General features: G+C 42.2%; 1 protein-coding gene across 3 annotated transcripts in view; it reads right to left on the reverse strand.

Annotated features, from left to right (window-relative positions):
* ERG (ETS transcription factor ERG) overlaps positions 1-22,829 on the reverse strand; it is a 104,570-nt gene that overhangs the window by 49,146 nt on the left and 32,595 nt on the right. Inside the window, exon 1 of one of the 3 annotated variants that reach the window (XM_066620720.1) lies at positions 11,354-11,470. The exons of the other annotated variants lie outside the window; for them this stretch is intronic. Within the exon in view, the coding sequence (XP_066476817.1) occupies positions 11,354-11,371 (18 nt within the window). The 5' untranslated portion in view covers positions 11,372-11,470. Of the gene's footprint in view, positions 1-11,353; positions 11,471-22,829 lie in introns of those variants that run through there. 3 annotated transcript variants of the gene reach the window in all.

The following is a 22,829-nucleotide window of genomic DNA, read 5'->3' on the forward strand; positions in this document are numbered from 1 at the left end:
AATAACAAAGCTGTGAAGCTTGAAACAACAGAGAATTCACAGCCAACCATTCTCCTTCTCTGAGTTTCCTGTCTTTTTCAGATTCACAGAAATGTAGGCTATGTTAAAATTACTCTGGGTACTCTAAATCAGTGGTTCTCAAACTGATGGGTTATGACCCACCAGTTCATGTGAAGCTTCCCCTGCCCCTTTAAGAAGAGGAGAGGGGGAAGAGGAGAGGTAGGGAAGTGATCCCCGGAATCACGTCCCTAAGGGGGGAGCGTTTGCACTTATATGTATGTAGTTAGGTCTGCTGGAGGCTGCAGGAGGTGCGGGGAGACCTCCACAGGGCTCCCGAAGACTTGGAATGTTCAAACGGAGACATCGCAAAGCACCTCCTGGAAACCAGAAGTGCTTTGCGATGTCTCCATGTGAACATTCCAAGCCTCTGGAAGCCCTGTGGAGGGTTGCACAGGGCTCCCCACACTTACGGCAGCCTCCAGCAGCACTATGTAAATATAAGTGCAAGCACCCCTTGCCCCCTTGAGTGACATGATCCTGGGGATCACACTGCTGCCCTTGCCCCCTTCCCCCACAAAGACTTACTGAGGAAGTAAAACTCCCTCAAAGTTTGAGAACCACTGTTCTAAAGTATTGGCTTCAACAGAAGAACAACGACAATTTGTGCTAGTGTGTCTGCTTATGACACTTCACAACTGTTCCTGAGATGTCTTTAAAATACAATGTCAACTGATGACACTGCACTAGGTGTAGCAGTACCTATGTTGCATCCTGAGCATTTATTTGGTGGTACAATTAGCACTGAGCTGTAAATTCCTTTTCCTGCATTTTTGTTCTTACAAATACAGACACTGGACTAGATTTTCATCCCGTTGTGATAGAATTACTGTTAAGCTACAGAAGTGTAGTATTTACTTAACTAGACCCAGATTCACAGCTGGTCTACATTACAGAAGTAGGAAGTTTTGGCTTGCATCCTACCCTATCTATGCCATTTTTCAGAAACAAATTTGACCCTTTAAAACGATTACATTCCCCTAAGGGGATAATTTTCAAATTCCATTTTTCGCATACGTTTACATTTTAAAATTCACTCAAGGTACACTTTTCATAAAATGGGGCTCATTGGTTATGCTTCTTTTAACACTGTTTCATCAGGTGAATAGCTGTTTATTTTAACAGCATTTCTATATTTTAGAGAAGGCTCTGTAGCAGAGAAGGTGTGGGGATGCAGTCTTCTAAGCGTGCTGCTCTGAAAATGTGACACACTTCAGTGAGTTCTGTGAGAAAGGCCCACTAAAATAAATGGAGAATAGGGAGCGGCCATGGTTGGGATAGGTTGCTCACAGTAAATGCACTACCTCTTCTATAGCACAACCGCTTGTTGAAGACACAGGTTGAGGGAATTTTCTGGCCAAAAATAAGTATTTTTATGCCCTGCTGATTTCATTAGGAGAGACTTACAGCCCAACTGTGAGCTGCCCAGCTGTGGCGGTGCCAAAATGGCTGCCGTGGTATCCTGAGTGTGCTGGGCAGCCACTGGAGTCTCCTCGGGGGGAAGGAGACATTTGTCCCCTTCCCTGAGTAAGGAAAGTAGTTCTACAATAGGGCTACTCAACTCTGTGCCAAGTATTTAGCCAGCACAGAGTAATGGAGTTCCATTTTGGGCTGAGAGACTCAACACAGGGCTCTGGATCCGGCAGAGCTGAGCTCCGCCGGTCCCGCCGCCTCGTGCCCTGCTCCGTCCCCCATGCCTCTCTCAACCCGGAACCCTCCTCCTGTGCCACTACTTACCTCTCCACTGCCTGGCGCTCCCACAGGGTGCCAGGCAGCTGTTGCCCGTCCTTCTCCTTGGCTCAGCGCAGGTTTGTGCTGAGCTAGCACCCACGTTGACTGGACAGAATGTGTTGCAGGCATGCCTTACAGCACATTTGCGACAATGTGCGCCAGATCTGAGCCAGTGCACAAAGGCAGGATCGGACCCTTAAGCATGCACTGAACTTTTCCATGGGAATCACCAGGACATAAAAACAAAACACCATTTTAGCCTTGGCTGGATTGCATCTAGGATCTGTAATAAGGAGCATTATTACCCTATTTGACTATTGTCTATTCCCAGTATGGACAACTATTTTGCAAATTTCGTTATGCAAGGATCTTTTCAGTGAAATTTTCAGCAATAAGTGAAGTTATAAAAAAGGGGGGGGGGAACTGAAAACAGGATTGATGCATCCTCTAAACTTTGGAGTCTAATGGCTCAAAAAAATTTTTGGTAATTTCATCAGTTTAGTGCTCCCCAGATAAAGTGACTGATGTTTCTGCCAACTTGCTATGCTGGAAGTGAAGGCTATACACTGCGTATCAACTCTGTTCAAAGGTTTTATGTTATCCTTATTGCTTTGTGTGTTAGAAAGAGCACTAAGGATATAAAAGAGTCTTAAGGGGACCATGCTATATATCTGACAATCATTAGAATGAAATTTTTGCTAATAGGGCTCAAGTAATAATAAAGTATTACATTCTTTACTTTAGTATTTTCATTTCCTAGGACTCAAAACTGCAGCAACATCCACAGTACTACTAACATGGTTAAAGAACATTCATCTTGTCATACTATTGTTTACTGGAATTATATAGCTAGGAGTGATGAATAGGTAATTCAGTTCAAGGCTGTCCATCCAGCTGCCCTCTCTCACTTTTCATCCACCCCTTACCGGAGATCAGACTTTGGGAAACACACTGAACCAAAAAGAACCAGATCACACCTAACCAAAAAGAGAGAACAAGCAAGTTAAAGAAAGGCTTGTTCTCCACCTGTTCTCCACTGATGACTAAAGAAAGGCGTGTTCTCCTGGCTCCTGAACTCATTTGTTGAATGTTGCAATTCTATTCTCAGATTATATCAGAGAAATGAGGATAGGATTGCAACCAAATCACCTATGCTAGCATAACTCTAGGCTATCATGGGCCAGTGGTAGCATCATGATGGTGAAGTGCAGACTCTAGGAGAACTGGTCACGCCACAACACCAGGAGTGTATCAGCCTGGCAAGGGAACATTGATCACATATCAAGAAATGCAGCATGGAGCAACATCTCTGCTCCTACATCTAGAGAACTAGAGGACTATGGTGACGGAGATATTTGGTTTAAGAGCAGAAACAATCAAGGAGACAAATATAGAAAAGCCAGATGAGCAATGCTTGTGTTCTAAACCCTTTACAGGTTCCTTGAATCTGGACTCCAAACTCCAATCAGGAACCAACTCCACTGTGCAAATGGGCTGCAAGAACACCACATCTATGCAAATACCCAAGGGAAGGGAGCTAACCAGGAAACTGTGACTCAAAACAGGAACCCTCATCTCTCCCCTCACTCTAAGGAAAAGATGGTGCAAAGCTCTCAAATATCCATGACCAAAATATACTTCACTCCCCATCTCCAGTTATGGGAAACCATTACTGGTTTATGACCCAATCCTATCTTCGGCCAGCTAGCAGAGCACAGCAGTACTGATGCAGCCACCATTGCATCCTGCAGGCCTGCTGCAGACTATGGTGTGATAGAAAGGAAGTGAACAAAATTCTTATTTACCTATTCCACAGTGCCATGGTGCCCAATGGTGTCTACTTGGATCTGCACCAGCTCTTTGGTACAAGTCTGAGAGAACCCAAAGGGGTGTTGCAAGGCCCACTAAGGGCATAAGATATCGGCGGTACCATTGCCACCAATAACAATCCCCCTGCTCTCCCCGACAGCCCTGATCTCTGCCCCAATCTTCCCCCCCCATCTTGATCCTCACCATCTCTGCCCACAGCCTACCCCGTGAGCCAACTCACCTCCTCCAGAGGTGGCTAGGTAGTCCAATGGCGCACACATGCAGTCACCAGCCTTTCACCCAGCTGTGTACATTGTTGCTGCAGCTACAGCACTGACAAAGTGATGCTCAACAGCAGAAGACACCCATAGAATCAGGCTGTAAATGAGCCTTTCTTAACAGGTAGTATAAATATACTCTGCAAAGAAGACACTAGGTAAGTATACTAGTTGCACAAAAGCAGCACAAAGGTGTTGACCTAATTCAGATAGTCGCTTAATAAGGATATGGGGAGCATAGCTACCTTTGCTAGTCAACACCTACTTCCAACATTATTTTCTTTTTGTTTCAGCATGGTTCCTCTAATTTTGAAAGCTGTTCGACATACAGTAACAGAACAATTATAGCCATACTCCCCAAAATAACTCGGTGAGTGGGAAACCTGAACCTGTTACTCTGCAGTCTGTCATGCAGCTTTCAAAGATCTAAAAGCCCAAATGGGAAAAAATGAGGATGGCAGTCTTCCATGTTACTTTTGGACTGTTTAGCTTCATTTCTGCTTATAGGAGGGATAGCTTATAACAGGGAAGCTGATAGACCCCATGTGTTACCTCAGTCACCTTCAGGATGAAGCACACTGGAAGGAGGGTCAGTTGGTTCGCCACCATATCAGGGATGAAAATACATAACTTGACCATACTCTATCTACTTGAGTACCACCCAGAGTGGGGAATCAACAGCTGAGTGTCCTTCTGATTGCTCATTGGTAGAGGTGTTCTTAAACATTATTTTTTTTTCACAGCTTTTGTTTTTTCCCCAAGGAGAAAAAGTGCAGAAAGCAATGTTATGCTTTTTTATTCCATTTTCATAAATTATACTTACATATAATTATAGTTGCTTTAAAAGTGTATTAGATAAGTGATACAGGCAGTACAATGTGAGCAGATGCAGCCACAGTCATTGCCCATCCACCCCCCCTCCCCAGCCCAACCAGCCTTCTGTGACCAATATGCAGAGGTGTTAGAAAACAGGGGTGTTTTTTCAGATTTGGGTTTTGTTTTTTTTTAACAAAAGTGATAAGTACAGAAAGAGATGTTATGTATTTTGATTTTATAAAATAAAAATAAAAAATAAAATATAAAATATTTATTTTTGTTATTATTTGTGTATTAAACCAAGCACGTAGGTTTATGAAGTGCAGAACAGAAAAGGAAAAGTTGGTAGATAACAATGTCTGGTGGGAAAATAACCAACAAATATAGCAATCAATCAATGGAACTTGGGGGGATGTGGCAGGATAAATTGATGAGAGATTGGCATCCTGGGATCCAGTTGAGATAGATAGCCATTTGACAGCCCAATCCTATGCATGTCTACTCAGAAGTAAGTCTCATTAAAGTCAGTGGGGCTTACTCCCAGGAAAGTGTGGATAGGATTGGGCTGTAAGTGGGTCCATTGGCCCTCACAATATCCACTTGGACTGCACTGTATTGGTTCAGATCTCTCTCTCTCTCTCTCTCTCTCTCTCTCTCTCTCTCCTTGTGTGTGCATGTGTGTTTGTGTCCCCTATCCTTTTTCATGGGTGCCCATGGCCAGCAGAAGAAGTGATGACCTTTTGTTTGCTCACCTTGTGCTTTTCCATTAGCTACAGCTCCACAAAAGGCCACATCGGTACCAAGCTATATTGCAGGGATTGTCTTATGCATGGGACTGGGATAAGGAAAAGGAATGTCAAGCTCCTAAGAAATTACAAATGCTCCATCATGTGTTTTTCTCCTATCATGTTTTCATGCCTGTGCATTGCAATATACTATATATGCAAAATGTCAAAGGAAAAGGTAGAAAGTGAGGTGCAGGTTGTATTGATCTCAAACTTTTCCACCTTAAATTACCGCTGCCAATCAAATACATGAGATATAGGATTTGTCTTGGGGCAGTCATATTTCCACCTGTCTAGGCTGGCTCTTGAACTCCCCTTTCTATTTCCCATTGCAGTGCCCTTTCAGATGAAAGGCAGAGAGCACAGGTTTGCTTTCTGTAAACCTGCTGCTATAGCCTTCATAATTCTTTACCCAATTAGCTCCCGTCCCTGTCTTCCCTTGTATGCAGGAAGAGGTACAAAATGAGTTCAGGGATTCCATTTTGGTTTTCCTGTTAATACCACATTTGATTGGTGCTCAGCCTGTCTGGCACTCTGGGGATGTCACTGGGACAAACATCATTGACAAGTAGTGACAAAGCTACTAGGCACTCTGCAACAGTGACTGTTGCTACATTGTCTCTTTTTTCTTTACTGAGATCTTTGTGCTGTTCTGTGCTGGGAGAGCACAGAATACTAACAAGAATACTTTCTGGTATGCACAGAATGAATACTTTCAGGTATAAACTGTTGTGTGTCAGCCATTTTAGTTGCAAGACCATAGAATTTCTTCATCTGGCACTTCCCAAACAGGAATACAAAGATTCATCAGATACAGAGCATAAGATGTCTCAAATGCTTATTTAGTGGGTTTTGAATAAGGGATAGATGTGAGATTATTCCTCCTCTTCAGTTCTCTTTTCTACTTAACCAGTTTTATTGTAAGTGAGGTAGTATCACTTTTACAAAGGTAAAGAGAACTATACACTGTGAATCACATTTATGTATTTTAAAAGGCAGAACTTGTTGGATGATGTATTAGTGAACTTTAAGCCATTTCTGCCCAAGGTTGCACATATCAACAGGGATCAAATGTGTACACCTGTGGGTTGGGCAGAAATGAGTTAAAAGTTGTTCTTTTCCTCAACATTTTAGAGCGTTCTCATTATTTAGACTAATCTCCTTTATATGTTTGGAAAATGTGATCCTGTGAACTGCTCATCAAACCCTGTTGAAATCTCATGGACCTCTTGGAAAAACACTCTGTGAGTCTGTGTAAAGATAACATTATTTCTATTTTAAAACAAAGCAAGCACTGAACATTTCTTATCCTCTGCTATCTACTTGGAGAGCTTTAGTTATCTTCAAATCAAATAACTGCATCAAATTACTCATTGACATAATCATAAATAACCTAAGACTAGAATCAGTATTTACTATAAAGTATTTACTATAATGATTTACTATCATTTTTTCTTGCTACCTATATCGTGCAATATTGAACACTAATGTTTCTGGCTGCTAAGATAGAAATGGTTATGGTCCTGATCTTTATTTCAAAATGAGCCCAGAACCATAACATGTACTGTATACGCAAATTATCAAACTAAATGCATAATTCCTAACTATATAGAATTCTTATTCTTTTCACTTACAGGGAGAAAAAAACTGTCCTTGGCTCTACAACAGATTTTACCAAGAGTGAAAAACCAGAGAAAGTCAGAAAGATGTGCCTCTGTAACAGTGTGTCCTAATATCATATATTTCAACATGTCTTAAGCACAACTATTTCTCAGTTGGGCTAATGAACTTTATTAGGACTGCTGTTTAAATAGATGCAGAAATAGTCTGATGGATTAAACAAACTGCCTTTACCTTGATTTTCATGAAAATCTGTTAAAGTGGCTAAAATTAAGGGAAGAGAAACAAAGAAGAGCTGCATGCTGCTTAAGTTTTATTATTGTAACGTGCAACTCTACATGGAATCTTTTTCAACGCAAAAAGTGCAATATCATTTTCCTTAAATGAATTTGTTACAATCTGAGAAATGATTGTTTTCGTATACCAGCAGTAAACATACATTTTCTAAAAAAAATGAAAAAATTGTAACTTTAAAAAAAATTGCTTAAATTGAATCACACAAACTGATGTCATCAGCATAGCAATTACACAGAAATCTATATTATAACTACAGCTACCATTGAAACCTCAAATATTCCCATTCTAAATATGTAGACATTTTTTCTCAGATAGCAGAGCATCCCAACCAACCACAAAAAAGGAAACTAGCAATTAAGAGCTGACTGTGCATATGTTCCAAGGTCGATTAGATGAATTAGGCTGAGCCAACTATCTTCAAGTGTATTCAGTAAGCCGCTTGTACTATACTGTTGTATTTACTAAATTACCATTTATTATAAAATTGTAATTGCACCAGAACATAAGGGAGGCCAAGCCTGCTGGAGAATAAAATTTTCAGTCACAGCCACAGAACATTTTACATTCATTCTTTCCAAATGACAGAAAAAAATACTAAAGGTAATTATTACCATTCTAATCAGGTACCAAGACTGAATTTTTATGCCCCTTGGAAAGGAAAAATATAATTCTATGTTAATTTTACACAGATTTATAGAACTCTACAATTGTTGGTTTAAATACCTTCTGCTTGCAATCTGTGTTAGTCACAAAAGGTCCATTAACATTTTCAGTTGACACTGAAGAACTTTATTAATTTGCAGAAGTATTTTTACTTCTAGACTGCAGAAATGTCATAGACTTGACAATGAATATTTACTAGATGGAGATAAAGATAATTAACAGGATAGAGCAAATGCATTAGAGATACATTCTGCGGTGAAGTCCTGATAGAACTTTTTTTTTTTTAATTTTTTGCAAAACTACAACTATTTTATTCTTTTTAAGACACTTTGCATCCTTTCAAAAGCTACTGGTAGTATTTCTCAGATATATGAAATACATACCTCCCCATCCTGATGGCTGTACCTACTTACTACCTTCTTAGGGCTGCAGTTTGCAAACCATTTATTTGGTAATTGCCCCCCTGAAGTTCTGTGGAACTTGATGAAACTATTCCAGGACTATATGCTTCAGTGATGAAACATCCATATGCAGCAAAGTCCGGCCTGATACATTTAGAACATGATATAAACATGCTGGCATGTGTATATAAATCAGTGGCAATACTGACTTAAAAATTCATCTTTTATTATTCTAATCCAAGAACCCAAGAACACTAGCTGCTGGCAAAAGATTAAAAAAAAAAAGAAGAATAGAACCCCCAAGCAATACTGTGTTAAACTTGGATTTTGTTTAACAGGAAAATGTCATCACTAGGTATTGCACCCCAATATTAATCATGGTAGCCACACTTGTTTTGGAACACTAGACCAGGTTCAATTGTACTTTAATAGAAATTGGCTAAGGTTATTAGTCATGTCTGAAAAACTACTATGTACCATAACACTGTCTTTTCAAAAATGTTTAATGCACATGGCCTACTTGAAGTACTGATTCACTCTGAAACCAGAGGGTATTGACTGCCCCTCTTTTAGTACGGTCTACACATCAGTAAAACAAAAGTGTCTTAAGCTTAAGCAGATTGAACCACATTTGATTTTTTAATGCAACCAAGTTGATTTCCAAACATAGATTTAAATAAGTACAGTTGTGTATGAAGCAATTATTCAAATTTATATTTGATTACTATGCCACATGGAACCACTATGTATCATCTCCTATATTTTAAGATTTCATATCAAGCTTAATCTGCAAGTTGTTGAACACCTTTTCATTGACAACAAAGTCAAGAGAGTTGAATTATTTAGCTTTTGTGATAGGGCACAATAACTCAATTTTCTCCCCCCTCTCCAAAAGCTGTTACTGATTGAAAATTATACTCTTATTTTAATGTGTTTTAAAAGTTCCCCACAAAATAACATTTTATATCTACATATTATTTACATTCAGTGTTGTACTGTAAATAAAAATGTTGGTCTGAAAAATGACCACCTTTGTAGCGGACATGTGTCAAATTCTTATAATTTTCTAGCAGAAAACCCTGAATGCAGCTTTATGCTCCCTGAAGTACAGGCTACTATAACACCAATGTATCATCACATTGCTATAATCACTAACATTCTCCTATATGGCAATACTAGGTGTCTAGAAGAGTAAATAAAAGGCCAAAAGACAGCCGATCGCATACAGGTAGACCATTAAGTTTAAGCATAATCCCACATTACAGTTATTTTTAAAAAGGACATAGAGCAACTGAACAGATTCTGAGAATTTCACTGGACTCATTTTAATTACTGAGGCTGCAATCCTCTGCACAATACCATGGGAGTAAGGCCCACTGAATTTAATTGAACTTTCTTACTAGACTTGCATAGGATTGTGCTATCAATCAATGTTATAACCTATAGCTAATTCCTGCCTTTCATTTTGCATGAGATGCCTTGATCAAACTAAGTATCATCTCATATAGTTTAAGATTTTCATATCAAGCTTAATCTGCAAGATGTTGAACCCCTTTTCATTGGAAGCAAAGTTAAGAGAGTTGAATTATTTAGCTTTTGTGATAGGGCACAATAACTTAATTTTCTCCCAGAAATGCAAAGCAAATTTGGATTTTTTCTGTAGAGAGAATCATAAAATCATTCATGACTATAAAGAAGATTCTTCAAACTGTACAATTAAAATTGCCTTCAGACAACTTTCTTCAGCACCTGGAAATAAAAAAAGCTTAAAATGAACAGTATCAAACTACTTTGCAAAATGAAGCAATAATTATAGTAAAATCAAATTCTACTTAAATGATTTACAGCGCAATCCCGCGTATGTCTACTCAGAAGTAAATCCATTGAGTTCAATGGAACTCCCAGGTAAGTGTGCATAGGAATGCAGCCTTCATGTTCTAGTTTTGTTTCTATTCTTCTATGTAATCTTCTAGTTCGAGAAAAGTATAAAAGCAGTTAATGTTATGAATAAAATAGTGAAACTCTAACTTAGCACTGTGATGGGGGGTGTCCTTCATTAATTAAAAAAAAACTATTTCATATTAATTAGCCCTGAAATTTCATAGGGCTTTTTTCTTCAGCAATTAATCATGATTACTGCCATATCTGTAACTATAAAGTACTAAAATATATACTACACAAGCACAAACCATTTATTTATAAACAAAATATGCCAAGGCTAGCAAAACTCTCACTTTACAGTTATTTTTTAAAGCAGCAAAGAATAGTACTGAGGAAGTGCAATTACAAACTAGTGAGATTTTTTATTACACACATATTCAAAGAAAAATATCCCAAAACAGAATCAGAGTTACTACCCTCATTAGTAAGAAGCAGATAGTAAAGTTCTTGAAAGCTAGATAAAATACCTGTAAAATCAAACCAACAATATCTGCATGACAATAAATGAGAGCTGGTGTCTCTTCATTTATGTTTACGTACGTCTGTACCTCTATAAATAAGGGAAAGTTTCAAATACTCCAATTTTTTTAAATTTTCAATAATTACTTCTTTCCCCTTGCAGCAGTCCGCAGTCTAATTCACAGACATAACCAAATTTGTTTAAAATGATGCCAACAAGAAAATTCAGAAGGTCTTCCCTCAAGAATAATCCACAGCACTGAACAGAGAATTTGAAAAAAAAACCAATTTTTTTTTCTGAGTTTCAAGTTTTTAAGCCTTGTGGACAGGGAGTAGGAAAAAGGAAATTTACTAGGCAGTACAAAGGAAATCTTCTTGTCCTCTATTGTGGCTGTGGGGGTGTTGCCCAATTCTACCTTGCTGCTGTTTAGAAAGGAAATCAAAGAATATTATTTCTCCAAAAAAAAGTCTAATAAAAAGGTATTCCCTTTCTTACCTTAATAGTGCTCGCCATAATGTGATCTAGCTTATTGATCACTAATAATTGTCAATAATAATTATTGCTTCACGCTGACCAGAAAGAAGTTTTGATGAAGTTATTTAGAGCGGATGAGATTGTGCTAACTCTGGGAAATGAAGTCAGCCAGTGGCAGGAAGAGGTTTCTATTGGTCCTGGCTACTGCAGTTTGAAGAAACAGGATATTTGGGAACTAAGAGATAAGAGGTCCTAAAACAATGTTGTTTTTCTTGACGATACGCAGCTACAAGATTTTTTTAAAATGTCAATTGGCTATGACAGTGTCGGCAGGTGTGATATGATGTGCAGTAAATATGGCATGCCACACTGCAGCAGGATGCAGATGTCGCATGGCCTGGGCCAAATTTGATATGGGGTTCCCCAGAGAATTACAGATTTAGGGCCAAAATTAGGTTTGGGGCAAACTCACTGACATCAGTTGAAGGCAGTGTGCCTAGAACAGTGAATCTTTCCATTGACTTAATATCTAGTATATGTTGTATATATCCTTCCAAATCTATTTTAATATGCGTATTAGCAATAAAGCAAGGTTCAGTGTAGGACATCCAAAAGGGAGGGGGGGTATGCAACTGAAGGGCAGACAGTTTTACACTGGGAAAACGGTACTTGCATACAGAATTTATGAATGGTGTAACAGTGTAGTTTGACAACCCAATTTTATTCTGATACGGTTGGCTGAATTAAAAGTGCTGCTGTGCCCTGTATGCCACGTGTCATCACACTGCCCATCCAGAGGTAGAAGATATAGTACAATATTGGATCCTCCTCTGTCACCTCATTTTCATACGCTGTTCTGACTCAGTGAGCCTGAATGTTTGAATACTGGGCACCGTGTCAGCACATTACGTGTGCATCTGTATCACAATGGAAGCAGCTCTCACAAAGAAAGTCCCACAATTTCAGTGGCGGTAACTGAATTATTTTGTTAGGAAAATAATGATTCCCATTGAGACATTAACTGATGCAAAAACTGTGTATTGTAGATAGCAAAAAGTTTTACTGGAAAGTTGGATAGGACTGGGTCCTAAACAGAGTAAAACAAAAGAACGCAAACAATTAAGCAGCCAATCTTGCACAACGTCCACTGTCAATGAGGCCACAATGCTGCCCTGAGGTAAGGGGATAAATTTTGTTTGCTTTCTTTTGTTTCCCATTATTCTGAAACTAAAATAATTTTCCATCTTGGTAGCTTTTTGGCTGAGTTCAAAATGCTGCTTTGTGATAGCAAGATTATTATGACAGTTAAATATCTAATAATATTTGGTTTGCATGGCAAATGTTCTGCAAGTGGAAAAAAGGCCATGTTTTAAGATAACATAGAGTGCAATGGTAAGTAAAAAAATGATGCATTTGTGCATATAAATTGCCTTACTCCTCCATAGGAGTCAGAACTAGGGCAAGCCTATAAGAACCTGTAGAATCTGCTACAAGAACCTATAAGCCTATAAGAACAAACCCAAATAAAAACTAGCTTGAGGTTACAAAAACAGTCCAGCCTAAGAAAACAGAACTAGGAGGGAAAGAACCTAGTAAGGGGCAATTCCCAACCCATTAAGAGCCCCATTAGGCTAATCCAAGCAGCCCATTCAGGAGCCTGCAGAGTAGGTCACGCCCATCAGCAGCCTTGTTGTCTTCCTGAGCTTTTGTAAACTCACCTGGGAAGGCCAGCCCCCTTTCAATCAGGAAGGAAGGAGGGAGGAGGAGCCAGCCAGGAGTATAAAGCTAGGCCTGCCATCGCGTGAGGCTCTGTGCAGACGCGTGTGGCCTCTGGGAACCCAGTGCCTCGGGAACTAAGTGCCAGGTAAGGCACGAGAGTTTAGCATCTGGGCGAGTTCAGCAGCAGGCCGAGGAGGCCAGGGCCCCATACACTGCCCTTCCTCTTCCCTTGAGAAGAGGGCTGCTAACCAGTGTAGGGTTTATAAAAGTACCCCTAAATAAAACAACAACAACAAAAAAGCTATGCAGTCAGGCAGCCAGCAGCAGGGAGGGGGCTATCCAGTGTTCTGCATCGAGTGCCACATGTATGATTATATGCCTCTGGGGCATAAGTCATGGGTGTGTCCTCGGTGCAAGGAGCTCCAGGGTCTCAGGGAACGCGTCCGCTCCTTGAAGCCTTGGTGGCCAACCTGGAGAAGCGCAGGCAGGCAGAGGAGGACCATGGGGAGACTTCCGGGGACGATCAGGCTTCGTCCCAACCTCAGGCGTGCAGCTCCTCGGCTGCCCGGGTGAGAAGTCTCGGGACTGGAGGACGTCATCCTGGAGAGGAGGGAAACAATCCCCTAGGGGGGACCCCTTCTCCAGGGGATGGGCCCGTATCCAAGCGCACTCGGGAAACTCCTCGGTGGGAGGGGGGTCAGGGGCTTCTTGTAGTGGGGGATTCAATTATTAGAAACATAGAGAGGGGGGTTTGCGACGGATGTGAGGACCGCATGGTGACTTGCCTGCCTGGTGCGAAGGTGGCGGACATCACTTCTCGTCTAGACAGGCTAGTAGACAGTGCTGGGGGAGAGGTAGCGGCTGTGGTGCATGTCGGCACCAACGACGTGGGCAAGTGTACCTGGGAGGTCCTGGAGGCCAAATTTAGGCTTTTAGGCAGGAAGCTGAAAGCCAGGACCTCAAAGGTAGCATTCTCTGAAGTGCTACCTGTTCCACGCACAGGGCCAGCTAGGCAGGCGGAGATCAGGGGTCTCAATGCGTGGATGAGACGGTGGTGTAGGGAGGAGGGGTTTAGATTCGTTAGGCACTGGGGAACTTTTTGGGACAAGTGGGGCCTGTACAAGAGGGACGGGCTCGATTTGAACCAGAATGGAACCAGACTGCTGGCGCATAACATTAAAAAGGTGGCAGAGCAGCTTTTAAACTAATCCCTGGGGGAAGGCCAACAGGAGCCGAGGGGCATCCGGTTCGGGACTCCTCATCCCTATGGGATGAGGATGGGGAAGTTAGAGAACAACAAGACAAAGGCAGAGTAGGAGAAGAAATTGGGAAAGATAGGGTGATGGGATGTGATAGACGGTTTGGCACAATGAGAGGATGCGGGGACAAAGGAGCAAATAAGCAGCGCATCCTGGGGCATTCCGTGTATAAATGCTTTTATGCGAATGCCCGAAGTCTACGAGCAAAGGTGGGAGAACTAGAATGTCTGGTGACAAGGGAAAATATTGACATAGTGGGCATAACGGAAACCTGGTGGAATGCGGAGAATCAGTGGGATACCGCAATCCCGGGCTATAAACTTTATAAGAGGGACAGGCAGGGGCGTGTTGGAGGTGGGGTGGCCGTTTATGTTAAGGAAGGGATAGAATCCAGCAAAGTAGACATTGAAGGTGGGTCCGACTCCACCGTAGAATCTCTGTGGGTTAAATTACCAGGCTTGTGCAGCGATGTAATACTGGGGGCGTGCTATCGTCCTCCAGACCAGAAATCGGATGGGGACCTTGAAATCAGGAAACAGATCAGGGAGGTGACAAGGAGGGACAGGGTTGTAATCATGGGGGACTTCAATTATCCTCATATTGACTGGGTCAATTTGTGTTCTGGTCACGATAAGGAAACCGGATTTCTTGACATGCTAAATGACTGTGGCTTAGATCACCTAGTCACGGAGCCCACCAGAGGACAGATGACTCTGGATTTAATATTGTGCAGTACGCAGGACCTGGTTAGAGAGGTTAAAAGAGAAGATGTTTCAGACCTCATTGATAAATTAAAGATCAATAAGTCACCGGGCCCTGATGGCATCCACCCAAGAGTTATTAAAGAATTGAAGAATGAAGTTGCAGATCTCTTGACTAAGGTATGCAACTTGTCCCTCAAAACGGCCACGGTGCCAGAAGATTGGAGGATAGCAAATGTCACGCCTATTTTTAAAAAGGGAAAGAGGGGGGACCCGGGAAACTATAGGCCGGTCAGCCTAACATCCATACCGGGTAAGATGGTGGAATGCCTCATCAAAGATAGGATCTCAAAACACATAGACGAGCAGGCCTTGCTGAGGGAGAGTCAGCATGGCTTCTGTAAGGGTAAGTCTTGCCTCACGAACCTTATAGAATTCTTTGAAAAGGTCAATAGGCATGTGGATTTGGGAGAACCCGTGGGCATTATATATCTGGACTTTCAGAAGGCATTTGACACGGTCCCTCACCAAAGGCTACTGAAAAAACTCCACAGTCAGGGAATTAGAGGACAGGTCCTCTCATGGATTGAGAACTGGTTGGAGGCCAGGAAGCAGAGAGTGGGTGTCAATGGGCAATTTTCACAATGGAGAGAGGTGAAAAGTGGTGTGCCCCAAGGATCTGTCCTGGGACCGGTGCTTTTCAACCTCTTCATAAATGACCTGGAGACAGGGTTGAGCAGTGAAGTGGCTAAGTTTGCAGACGACACCAAACTTTTCCGAGTGGTAAAGACCAGAAGTGATTGTGAGGAGCTCCAGAAGGATCTCTCCAGACTGGCAGAATGGGCAGCAAAATGGCAGATGCACTTCAATGTCAGTAAGTGTAAAGTCATGCACATTGGGGCAAAAAATCAAAACTTTAGATATAGGCTGATGGGTTCTGAGCTGTCTGTGACAGATCAGGAGAGAGATCTTGGGGTGGTGGTTGACAGGTCGATGAAAGTGTCGACCCAATGTGCGGCGGCAGTGAAGAAGGCCAATTCTATGCTTGGCATCATTAGGAAGGGTATTGAGAACAAAACGGGTAGTATTATAATGCCGTTGTACAAATCTATGGTAAGGCCACACCTGGAGTATTGTGTCCAGTTCTGGTCGCCGCATCTCAAAATAGACATAGTGGAAATGGAAAAGGTGCAAAAGAGAGCGACTAAGATGATTATGGGGCTGGGGCACCTTCCTGATGAGGAAAGGCTACGGCGTTTGGGTCTCTTCAGCCTAGAAAAGAGACGCTTGAGGGGGGACATGATTGAGACATACAAAATTATGCAGGGAATGGACAGAGTGGATAGGGAGATGCTCTTTACACTCTCACATAATACCAGAACCAGGGGACATCCACTAAAATTGAGGGTTGGGCGGGTTAGGACAGACAAAAGAAAATATTTCTTTACTCAGCGTGTGGTCGGTCTGTGGAACTCCTTGCCACAGGATGTGGTGCTGGCGTCTAGCCTAGACGCCTTTAAAAGGGGATTGGACAAGTTTCTGGAGGAAAAATCCATTATGGGGTACAAGCCATGATGTGTGTGCGCAACCTCCTGATTTTAGAAATGGGTTATGTCAGAATGCCAGATGCAGGGGAGGGCACCAGGATGAGGTCTCTTGTTATCTGGTGTGCTCCCTGGGGCATTTGGTGGGCTGCTGTGAGATACAGGAAGCTGGACTAGATGGGCCTATGGCCTGATCCAGTGGGGCTGTTCTTATGTTCTTATAACCTGCACCAGCTATTTTGCTGGTGCAAGTCTGAGCAGACCTGAGTAGGTGGATCGAGGTTGGGAAGGGAAATAGGATATCAGCACAGCTGCTGCCACCAATAACTTGGGGGTTCTCCTGGACTCGCAGCTCCTCCTGGATGTCCAGGTGTCGACTGTGGCCAGGGGTGCTTTTGCCCAGCTTCGGCTGGTGTGCCAGCAGAGGACATACCTGTCTCAGGCAGATCTGGCCACGGTGGTCCATGCCATAGTGACATCAAGATTAGATTATTGTAACGCGCTTTATGTGGGGCTGCTCCTGAAGATGGTCCGGAAGCTACAACTAGTGCAGAATGCGGCAGCTCAGGTAGTTGCTGGGGGTTGGCGGTTTGACTCTGTCACGCCGCTACTCCAAGCAGCTGCACTGGCTGCCCATTCGTTTCCAGGCTGAATTCAAAGGTGCTGGTTATGACCTTTAAAGCCCTAAATGGCTTGGGACCAGCGTATTTGAGAGACTGCCTTCTTCCGTATAATCCGGTCCTTTCTCTAAGGTCATCAGAAGGGGCCCTGTTGGTTGTGCCGTCATTGAGAGTGGTGAAGGGAATGGTGGCCAGAAACAGGGCCTTTTCGGTGGTGGCACCTGCACTATGGAATTCCCTCTCCTTTGAATTGAGAGCAGCTTCCTCATTATTAACGTTCCGGCGCGGCCTGAAGACCTTTTTATTCAGGAAAGCCTCCGGGGCACTATAAGGGCTGTTTTTATAAATTTATAAATTATGTCTTTTACTGTATGCTTTTAATCTGCTGCTATGTATTTTATCTTGTTTTAATTGTTTTTAAGTGTTTTGTATTTTTAATGTTTATCTGTTTCCTTGTTTCCTTGTATTTTAACTTGATTGTTAGCCGCCTTGGGTGCCCTTTGGAGAGAAAGGCGGAATACAAACAAACAAACAAACAAACAAACAAGCAAGCAAGCAAGCAAACAAACAAACAAACTGCCCCTTTCTGCCCTCAATACATCCCAGCTTTAGTCCCCACTCTATTTTCAGTCCCCACTCCTCTCCTTGTTCTGTCCTGTTCAGTGGTGGCTACCAGGCTGTGCTCGATGGCTCACAACATTTTGCAATAGCCATAGAGCACACTGCACCGCCAGAACACATGTTCTGGCGATTCAGAAACCCCATAGGATTGGGCTTCAATTTAGATAAATCCAGGAAGAGAAATTTACAATATCACAGATTTGTGATCAAAATCAAGAGAACTGTTGAACAATCAAAGTGCATTATACTAACCATTTTTATTATGAAAACAGAAACATCAGGAGCAATGGTATTTCTTGGAGTTTGTTGATTTTCCATGCTTTTAATCTCTGAACAATGAGCAAGGCAAACTAAGGGCCCAAACCTATCCAACTTCCCAGCACCTGTGCAGCTGCAATGCAACCTCGAGGTAAGGGAACAAACATTTCCTTATCTTGAGGAGGCCTCTATGCCTGCCTCTCGACCACAGGATGCAGCACATACCCCATTGGCACGGCTGCTCCAGCACTGGAAAACTGGATAGGACCAGGCCCTAATTCATTAAAAAAAAAATTCAAAATGCATTTGAGCCGAGACATTCACCAGAATCAACAGATACTTTTTGAACTCAAGAGATATAACTTGGAATGCCCAGTCCAATTTATAGTTTAGTTACCTGACATGTCTTCACAGTTATTTAAGTTTTTGAGTAAAAGGATCTCTATACTTAAACAGAAATTCTTCTGCACCTAATTCATTGTTTTAGGCGGGCAGACAAAAACATTAGACCAATTCCTTTAAAGCTCTCGTAATTAATAAGACCCTTGCTAACTGGGCAAAGAGGCACCTTTTAAAGTGGCATCCTCTTATTTTTAGCAAGAGGAGAGCAACTGTCCATCTTCACCCCAGGATGGTGTCTTTTCCAGTGACTGTTGCTGACGTCTCAATTGTGAGCCCTTTGGGGATAGGGGACCACTGACTGATTTACTATGTAAACCACTTTTTGAACCACTCTTGTTGACAAGCAGTATATAAATATTACTACTACTAATATTCAGTATACTTTCAGAACTATGACATCTGTGAACAAGGATCCCTTTCATCAAAGTGTATGCAACTGAATTTTTCAGGAGGCAAAGTGGAAAGACCTTGAACATATGCAACTGCCTTATACTAAATCAGACTGACAGTCCATCTCGCTGACTGTTGTGTAGAAAGTCTCTAGAGACCGACAGCCCAATCATATCCGGCACAGGCGCCAAACAGCTACTGCTGCATCCTGTGCTGGATTTGAGCAGGCTGAAGGTATCCTTGGAATAAAGGGACATTCCTTCCCGTACACCAAGTAAAACCCCACCAGGGAGTAAACTGTGCCAGAGGGGGGCCTGCAGTGCCCTGTTGACACTGCAGTTGGAGCCCCCAGAGCACTGAGCAGTGTGAGCAGCGTGGAGGTATGGGGAGGATGGCAGGATGGCAAACAGGTTTCTTGGAGCTGCGCCAGCTAAATCTCTGGTGCAAGCTCAAGAAGCCATGTGTCAGGGTTTCGAGCCTGGAAGAGAGGTTAGGATTCAATGGAGAAGGCCTCCAGTGGTCCCACGACCCTCCTGGGCTGGTCCCACCTCCCATTTCGCCCTTCCTTTGCCCTCCTCCACCCTCCCTTGCCAAGAAACGCCTCCTCTGCCATCCTCCCCATGCCCCCGTGCTGCTCAGTGTTTACTTGAGCTCTGGGGGCTCCAACTGTGGTGTCAACAGGGCAGTGCAGGGTTCCCCCGGCACAGTTTACAGCCTGGTTGACACAAATGTGCCATGGCACATTTGCAACACCCAGCACTGGTGCTGTGGTCACAGTGTTACTACAGCACCGATGAATTGGACTGTGAGGCAGGGATCTTTCCCAGCCTTATTTGGAAATGCCAGGGAAAAGAACCCAGACTTTTTGCATATAAAGCATATGTACTGCCACTAAATTAGACTTTCCCTCCTGGTCCCCTTACAGATGTACAGTGAATGCACAAAGGAGTGTGCTGGGAGTGGGATTCCCAGTGCCTGGAGTGGGATCCCAGAGACACTCCTCACCATGACCTAGGCATATTCTGTTCGAAAGCCTTCACAAAGACCCTATGTATACACTTATGCATATATACAGCTATCTCCATATAACTTGGAATGGGGGTGCCCTATGCACATAATGTTGCAAACATGCAGGGTCTGTGCAGAACTTCAAAATGAATGTGCAGAGATCAGGCTGAGGGATGTCCACTGAGACCTGTTCCTTACCCCCATGCACATTCACTGAGTCCCAAACATATGAAAGGGACTCTGCTACATAGGGTGCAATCCTAACCCCTTATGTCAGTGCTTTTCAGCACTGGCATAGCAGTGCCAATGGGACATGTGCTGCATCCTGCAGTTGCGTGTCACTCACAGAGGCCTCCTCAAAGTAAGGAAATGGCTGGCAACCTTCAGCCTCTAAAGACTATGGTATAAGCCTACAGCACCCGGTATTCCCAGGCGGTCTCCTCGGAGCTGCACTGCCCTTATGTCAGTGCTGGAAAGCACTGATGTAAGGGGTTAGGATTGCACCCATAGTCTTTGACCTCCATGCATTTCTTTTTTAGACCATCTACATTATGTACACTGAAATCTGATTTTAATATTCTGATTTTAATATCAGAATTTCAGAACAGCAAGATTAAGCCAAAAGATGAGAAACAATTACTAAATTCTTGAGAAACACACACTAGTTCATTGAGGTCTTCATTTTGAACCCTCCCTCGGCACACAGAGGGGGGACACGTGTGTATTTGTTTGCTATTTCTGGACCATCCACACAGATTATGTAATCTCTTTTTAAAATGTATATCACACTCAACTGACTCCTGGAAACATACTAAAACTTTCTCTATTAGGCAGATTCTTCACTGCCTTGCTCAGCCCACCTGGCTCTGCTGTTTTTCACTCTTATGGTATATCTGTATCATAAGGCAATTGACCTTTCACTCTGTAATGTACATTAAAAGCAAATGCATAACTCCCTTTTATGCAAGTGCAATAATAAAAATAAAACATATTCTTTAACATGAAGCCTGAAGTATACATTCAAAAAGAAATGGATGCTGTATAAAGTATCCCAGGATTAGGTTTCATGTTATATATTGACTTCTAGAATTGATCCAAAGTTCTTGACTAGATCTTGTTCTACACAAACAATATGTATTAGACACCAAAGACTGACATTTTTTATTCATCGATAATGCAAACCAGCAAAACAGTTGTGCATGGTTAAGGCCCACTGAAATCAATAGGAGAACTATGTGGAACTGAGGACTGGATTGCAGACAACTACAACAATTTCACAAGACACTTTGGGTCCAATCCTATCCAACTTTCCCATGCAACTGCAGCTGCAATGCAGCCCCAAAGGAAAGGTAACAAGTCTTCCCTTACTGTGAGGAGGCCTCTGTGACTACCTCCCCACCTCCACTGCAGGATGCAGAGCATGCCCCATTGGCATGGCTACATTAGTGCTGGAAAGTTGGATAGGATTGGGCCCTTCATGGTTAAATTGCTCAGAACTGTCTCAACACGAATACCACCAGTATTGACTATACACTACAAATACCAGTAGTGACTCTGCTGTAGATGCCATGCTCAAGCAGTTGATTATTAGATTTATTTTCATTGATTGCAGCCATTGATGTTGACTGGGCACCTGTGTTTTGATCCCTTCCCCTAGAGAAAAAGATCCCTTTCCCTAGAGAGAAAGATTCCCACTTGGTATCTCCAAAAGTTATCACTGAAGAGGGATGAGTTACTCTAGCTACAATCCCAACCTATATGTCAATTCCTGGCAGAATTAATTGGTTGTATCCCAACTTAATTCCATCTTAGTGCAAACAAATGACTTTAACCTACTATAATTTAATTTTTGATTCAGTCATTAAACAGAGTTCTTTGCCTTCATGTAGCTCTCCATATGACCTTTTTATTTTTCCCCACAATTAAATATGCAATTGCTTTTAATCTGAAATAGATTAAAAGTTATGCCTTAAGTTTTAAATAGTAAATGTGCTAATATTTTAAAATGAAATGTACACTTATATTATTTACGCCTTCAAAATTCCATTGATAATTAACTTTGAGCAAAGGCTCAGATTGCTCAAGGTAAAAGGCATGGTTAGATTCAAGTGATTTCCAAGGGATATGGAGACACCTATGGACCATTTAATTCCTAAGATCCTTATTTTTCTTTAAAGTCTGTTTCGAAAGTGGAACTTGAGTGCTTTGGACAATTTTATTGGGAGGTATTTAATTTTACACTAATAAAACCACATTTATAATACTTGGCCAGGTTACAAGTGAGTGCTCATTCACTAAATTACTTCTACTACTCTAAAAACATTACAAAATAGAAGTAGTACATAGATAAGACGTTCCACTGAGGTTTTTACACACATCTTTCAAACTAAATGTGCGCCTCAGCTTGAGGGATAATTATATTCTTATCAAGTTTTCTCCAAACACTTCTACAAGACTTCTTCTTCTTGACTGGATCAGAAGCACATAAAATTTAATTCAGTCCCTATATAAACAAAGCTCACATAAATGAATTTCTAACATTACAGAACACCATCCTTTCCAAGAAAGTTTTAGAAAGATTTTCTCCACTGGCTATCGCAGTTGTCAGCATCTATTATCTTGGACCTGAGGGTAAAAGAGTGTCAGCTACTAGACAGTGCATTTGATTACATATTTTACATTGTATACCTCAACTGAGTGTGCAATCCAGAGGGTGTTATGAGCCTGCGCTGGCTCCCAAGTGTCACAAACATGCTGTAAGGCATGTTTGTACACACTCAGGAGGTGGCTGTGCTGGCGCGGAGTCCCACATGCCAGTTCGTGAAGGATTCAGCCCTTATGCTGCCCAGATGGGATCAGTTTGTACTGGCCAGGGCAGGCCAGCGCAGGAGGTGTGAGAGGGTTGTGGGAAGGCAGAAAGGGAGGCAGATCAGGTCTGGGGGTGGGGCAGGATTGGTGGCAGCAGTGTGCAATCC

This window comes from Tiliqua scincoides, chromosome 3 (assembly GCF_035046505.1).
Source record: "Tiliqua scincoides isolate rTilSci1 chromosome 3, rTilSci1.hap2, whole genome shotgun sequence".
NCBI classification, from domain to species: Eukaryota; Metazoa; Chordata; class Lepidosauria; order Squamata; family Scincidae; genus Tiliqua; species Tiliqua scincoides.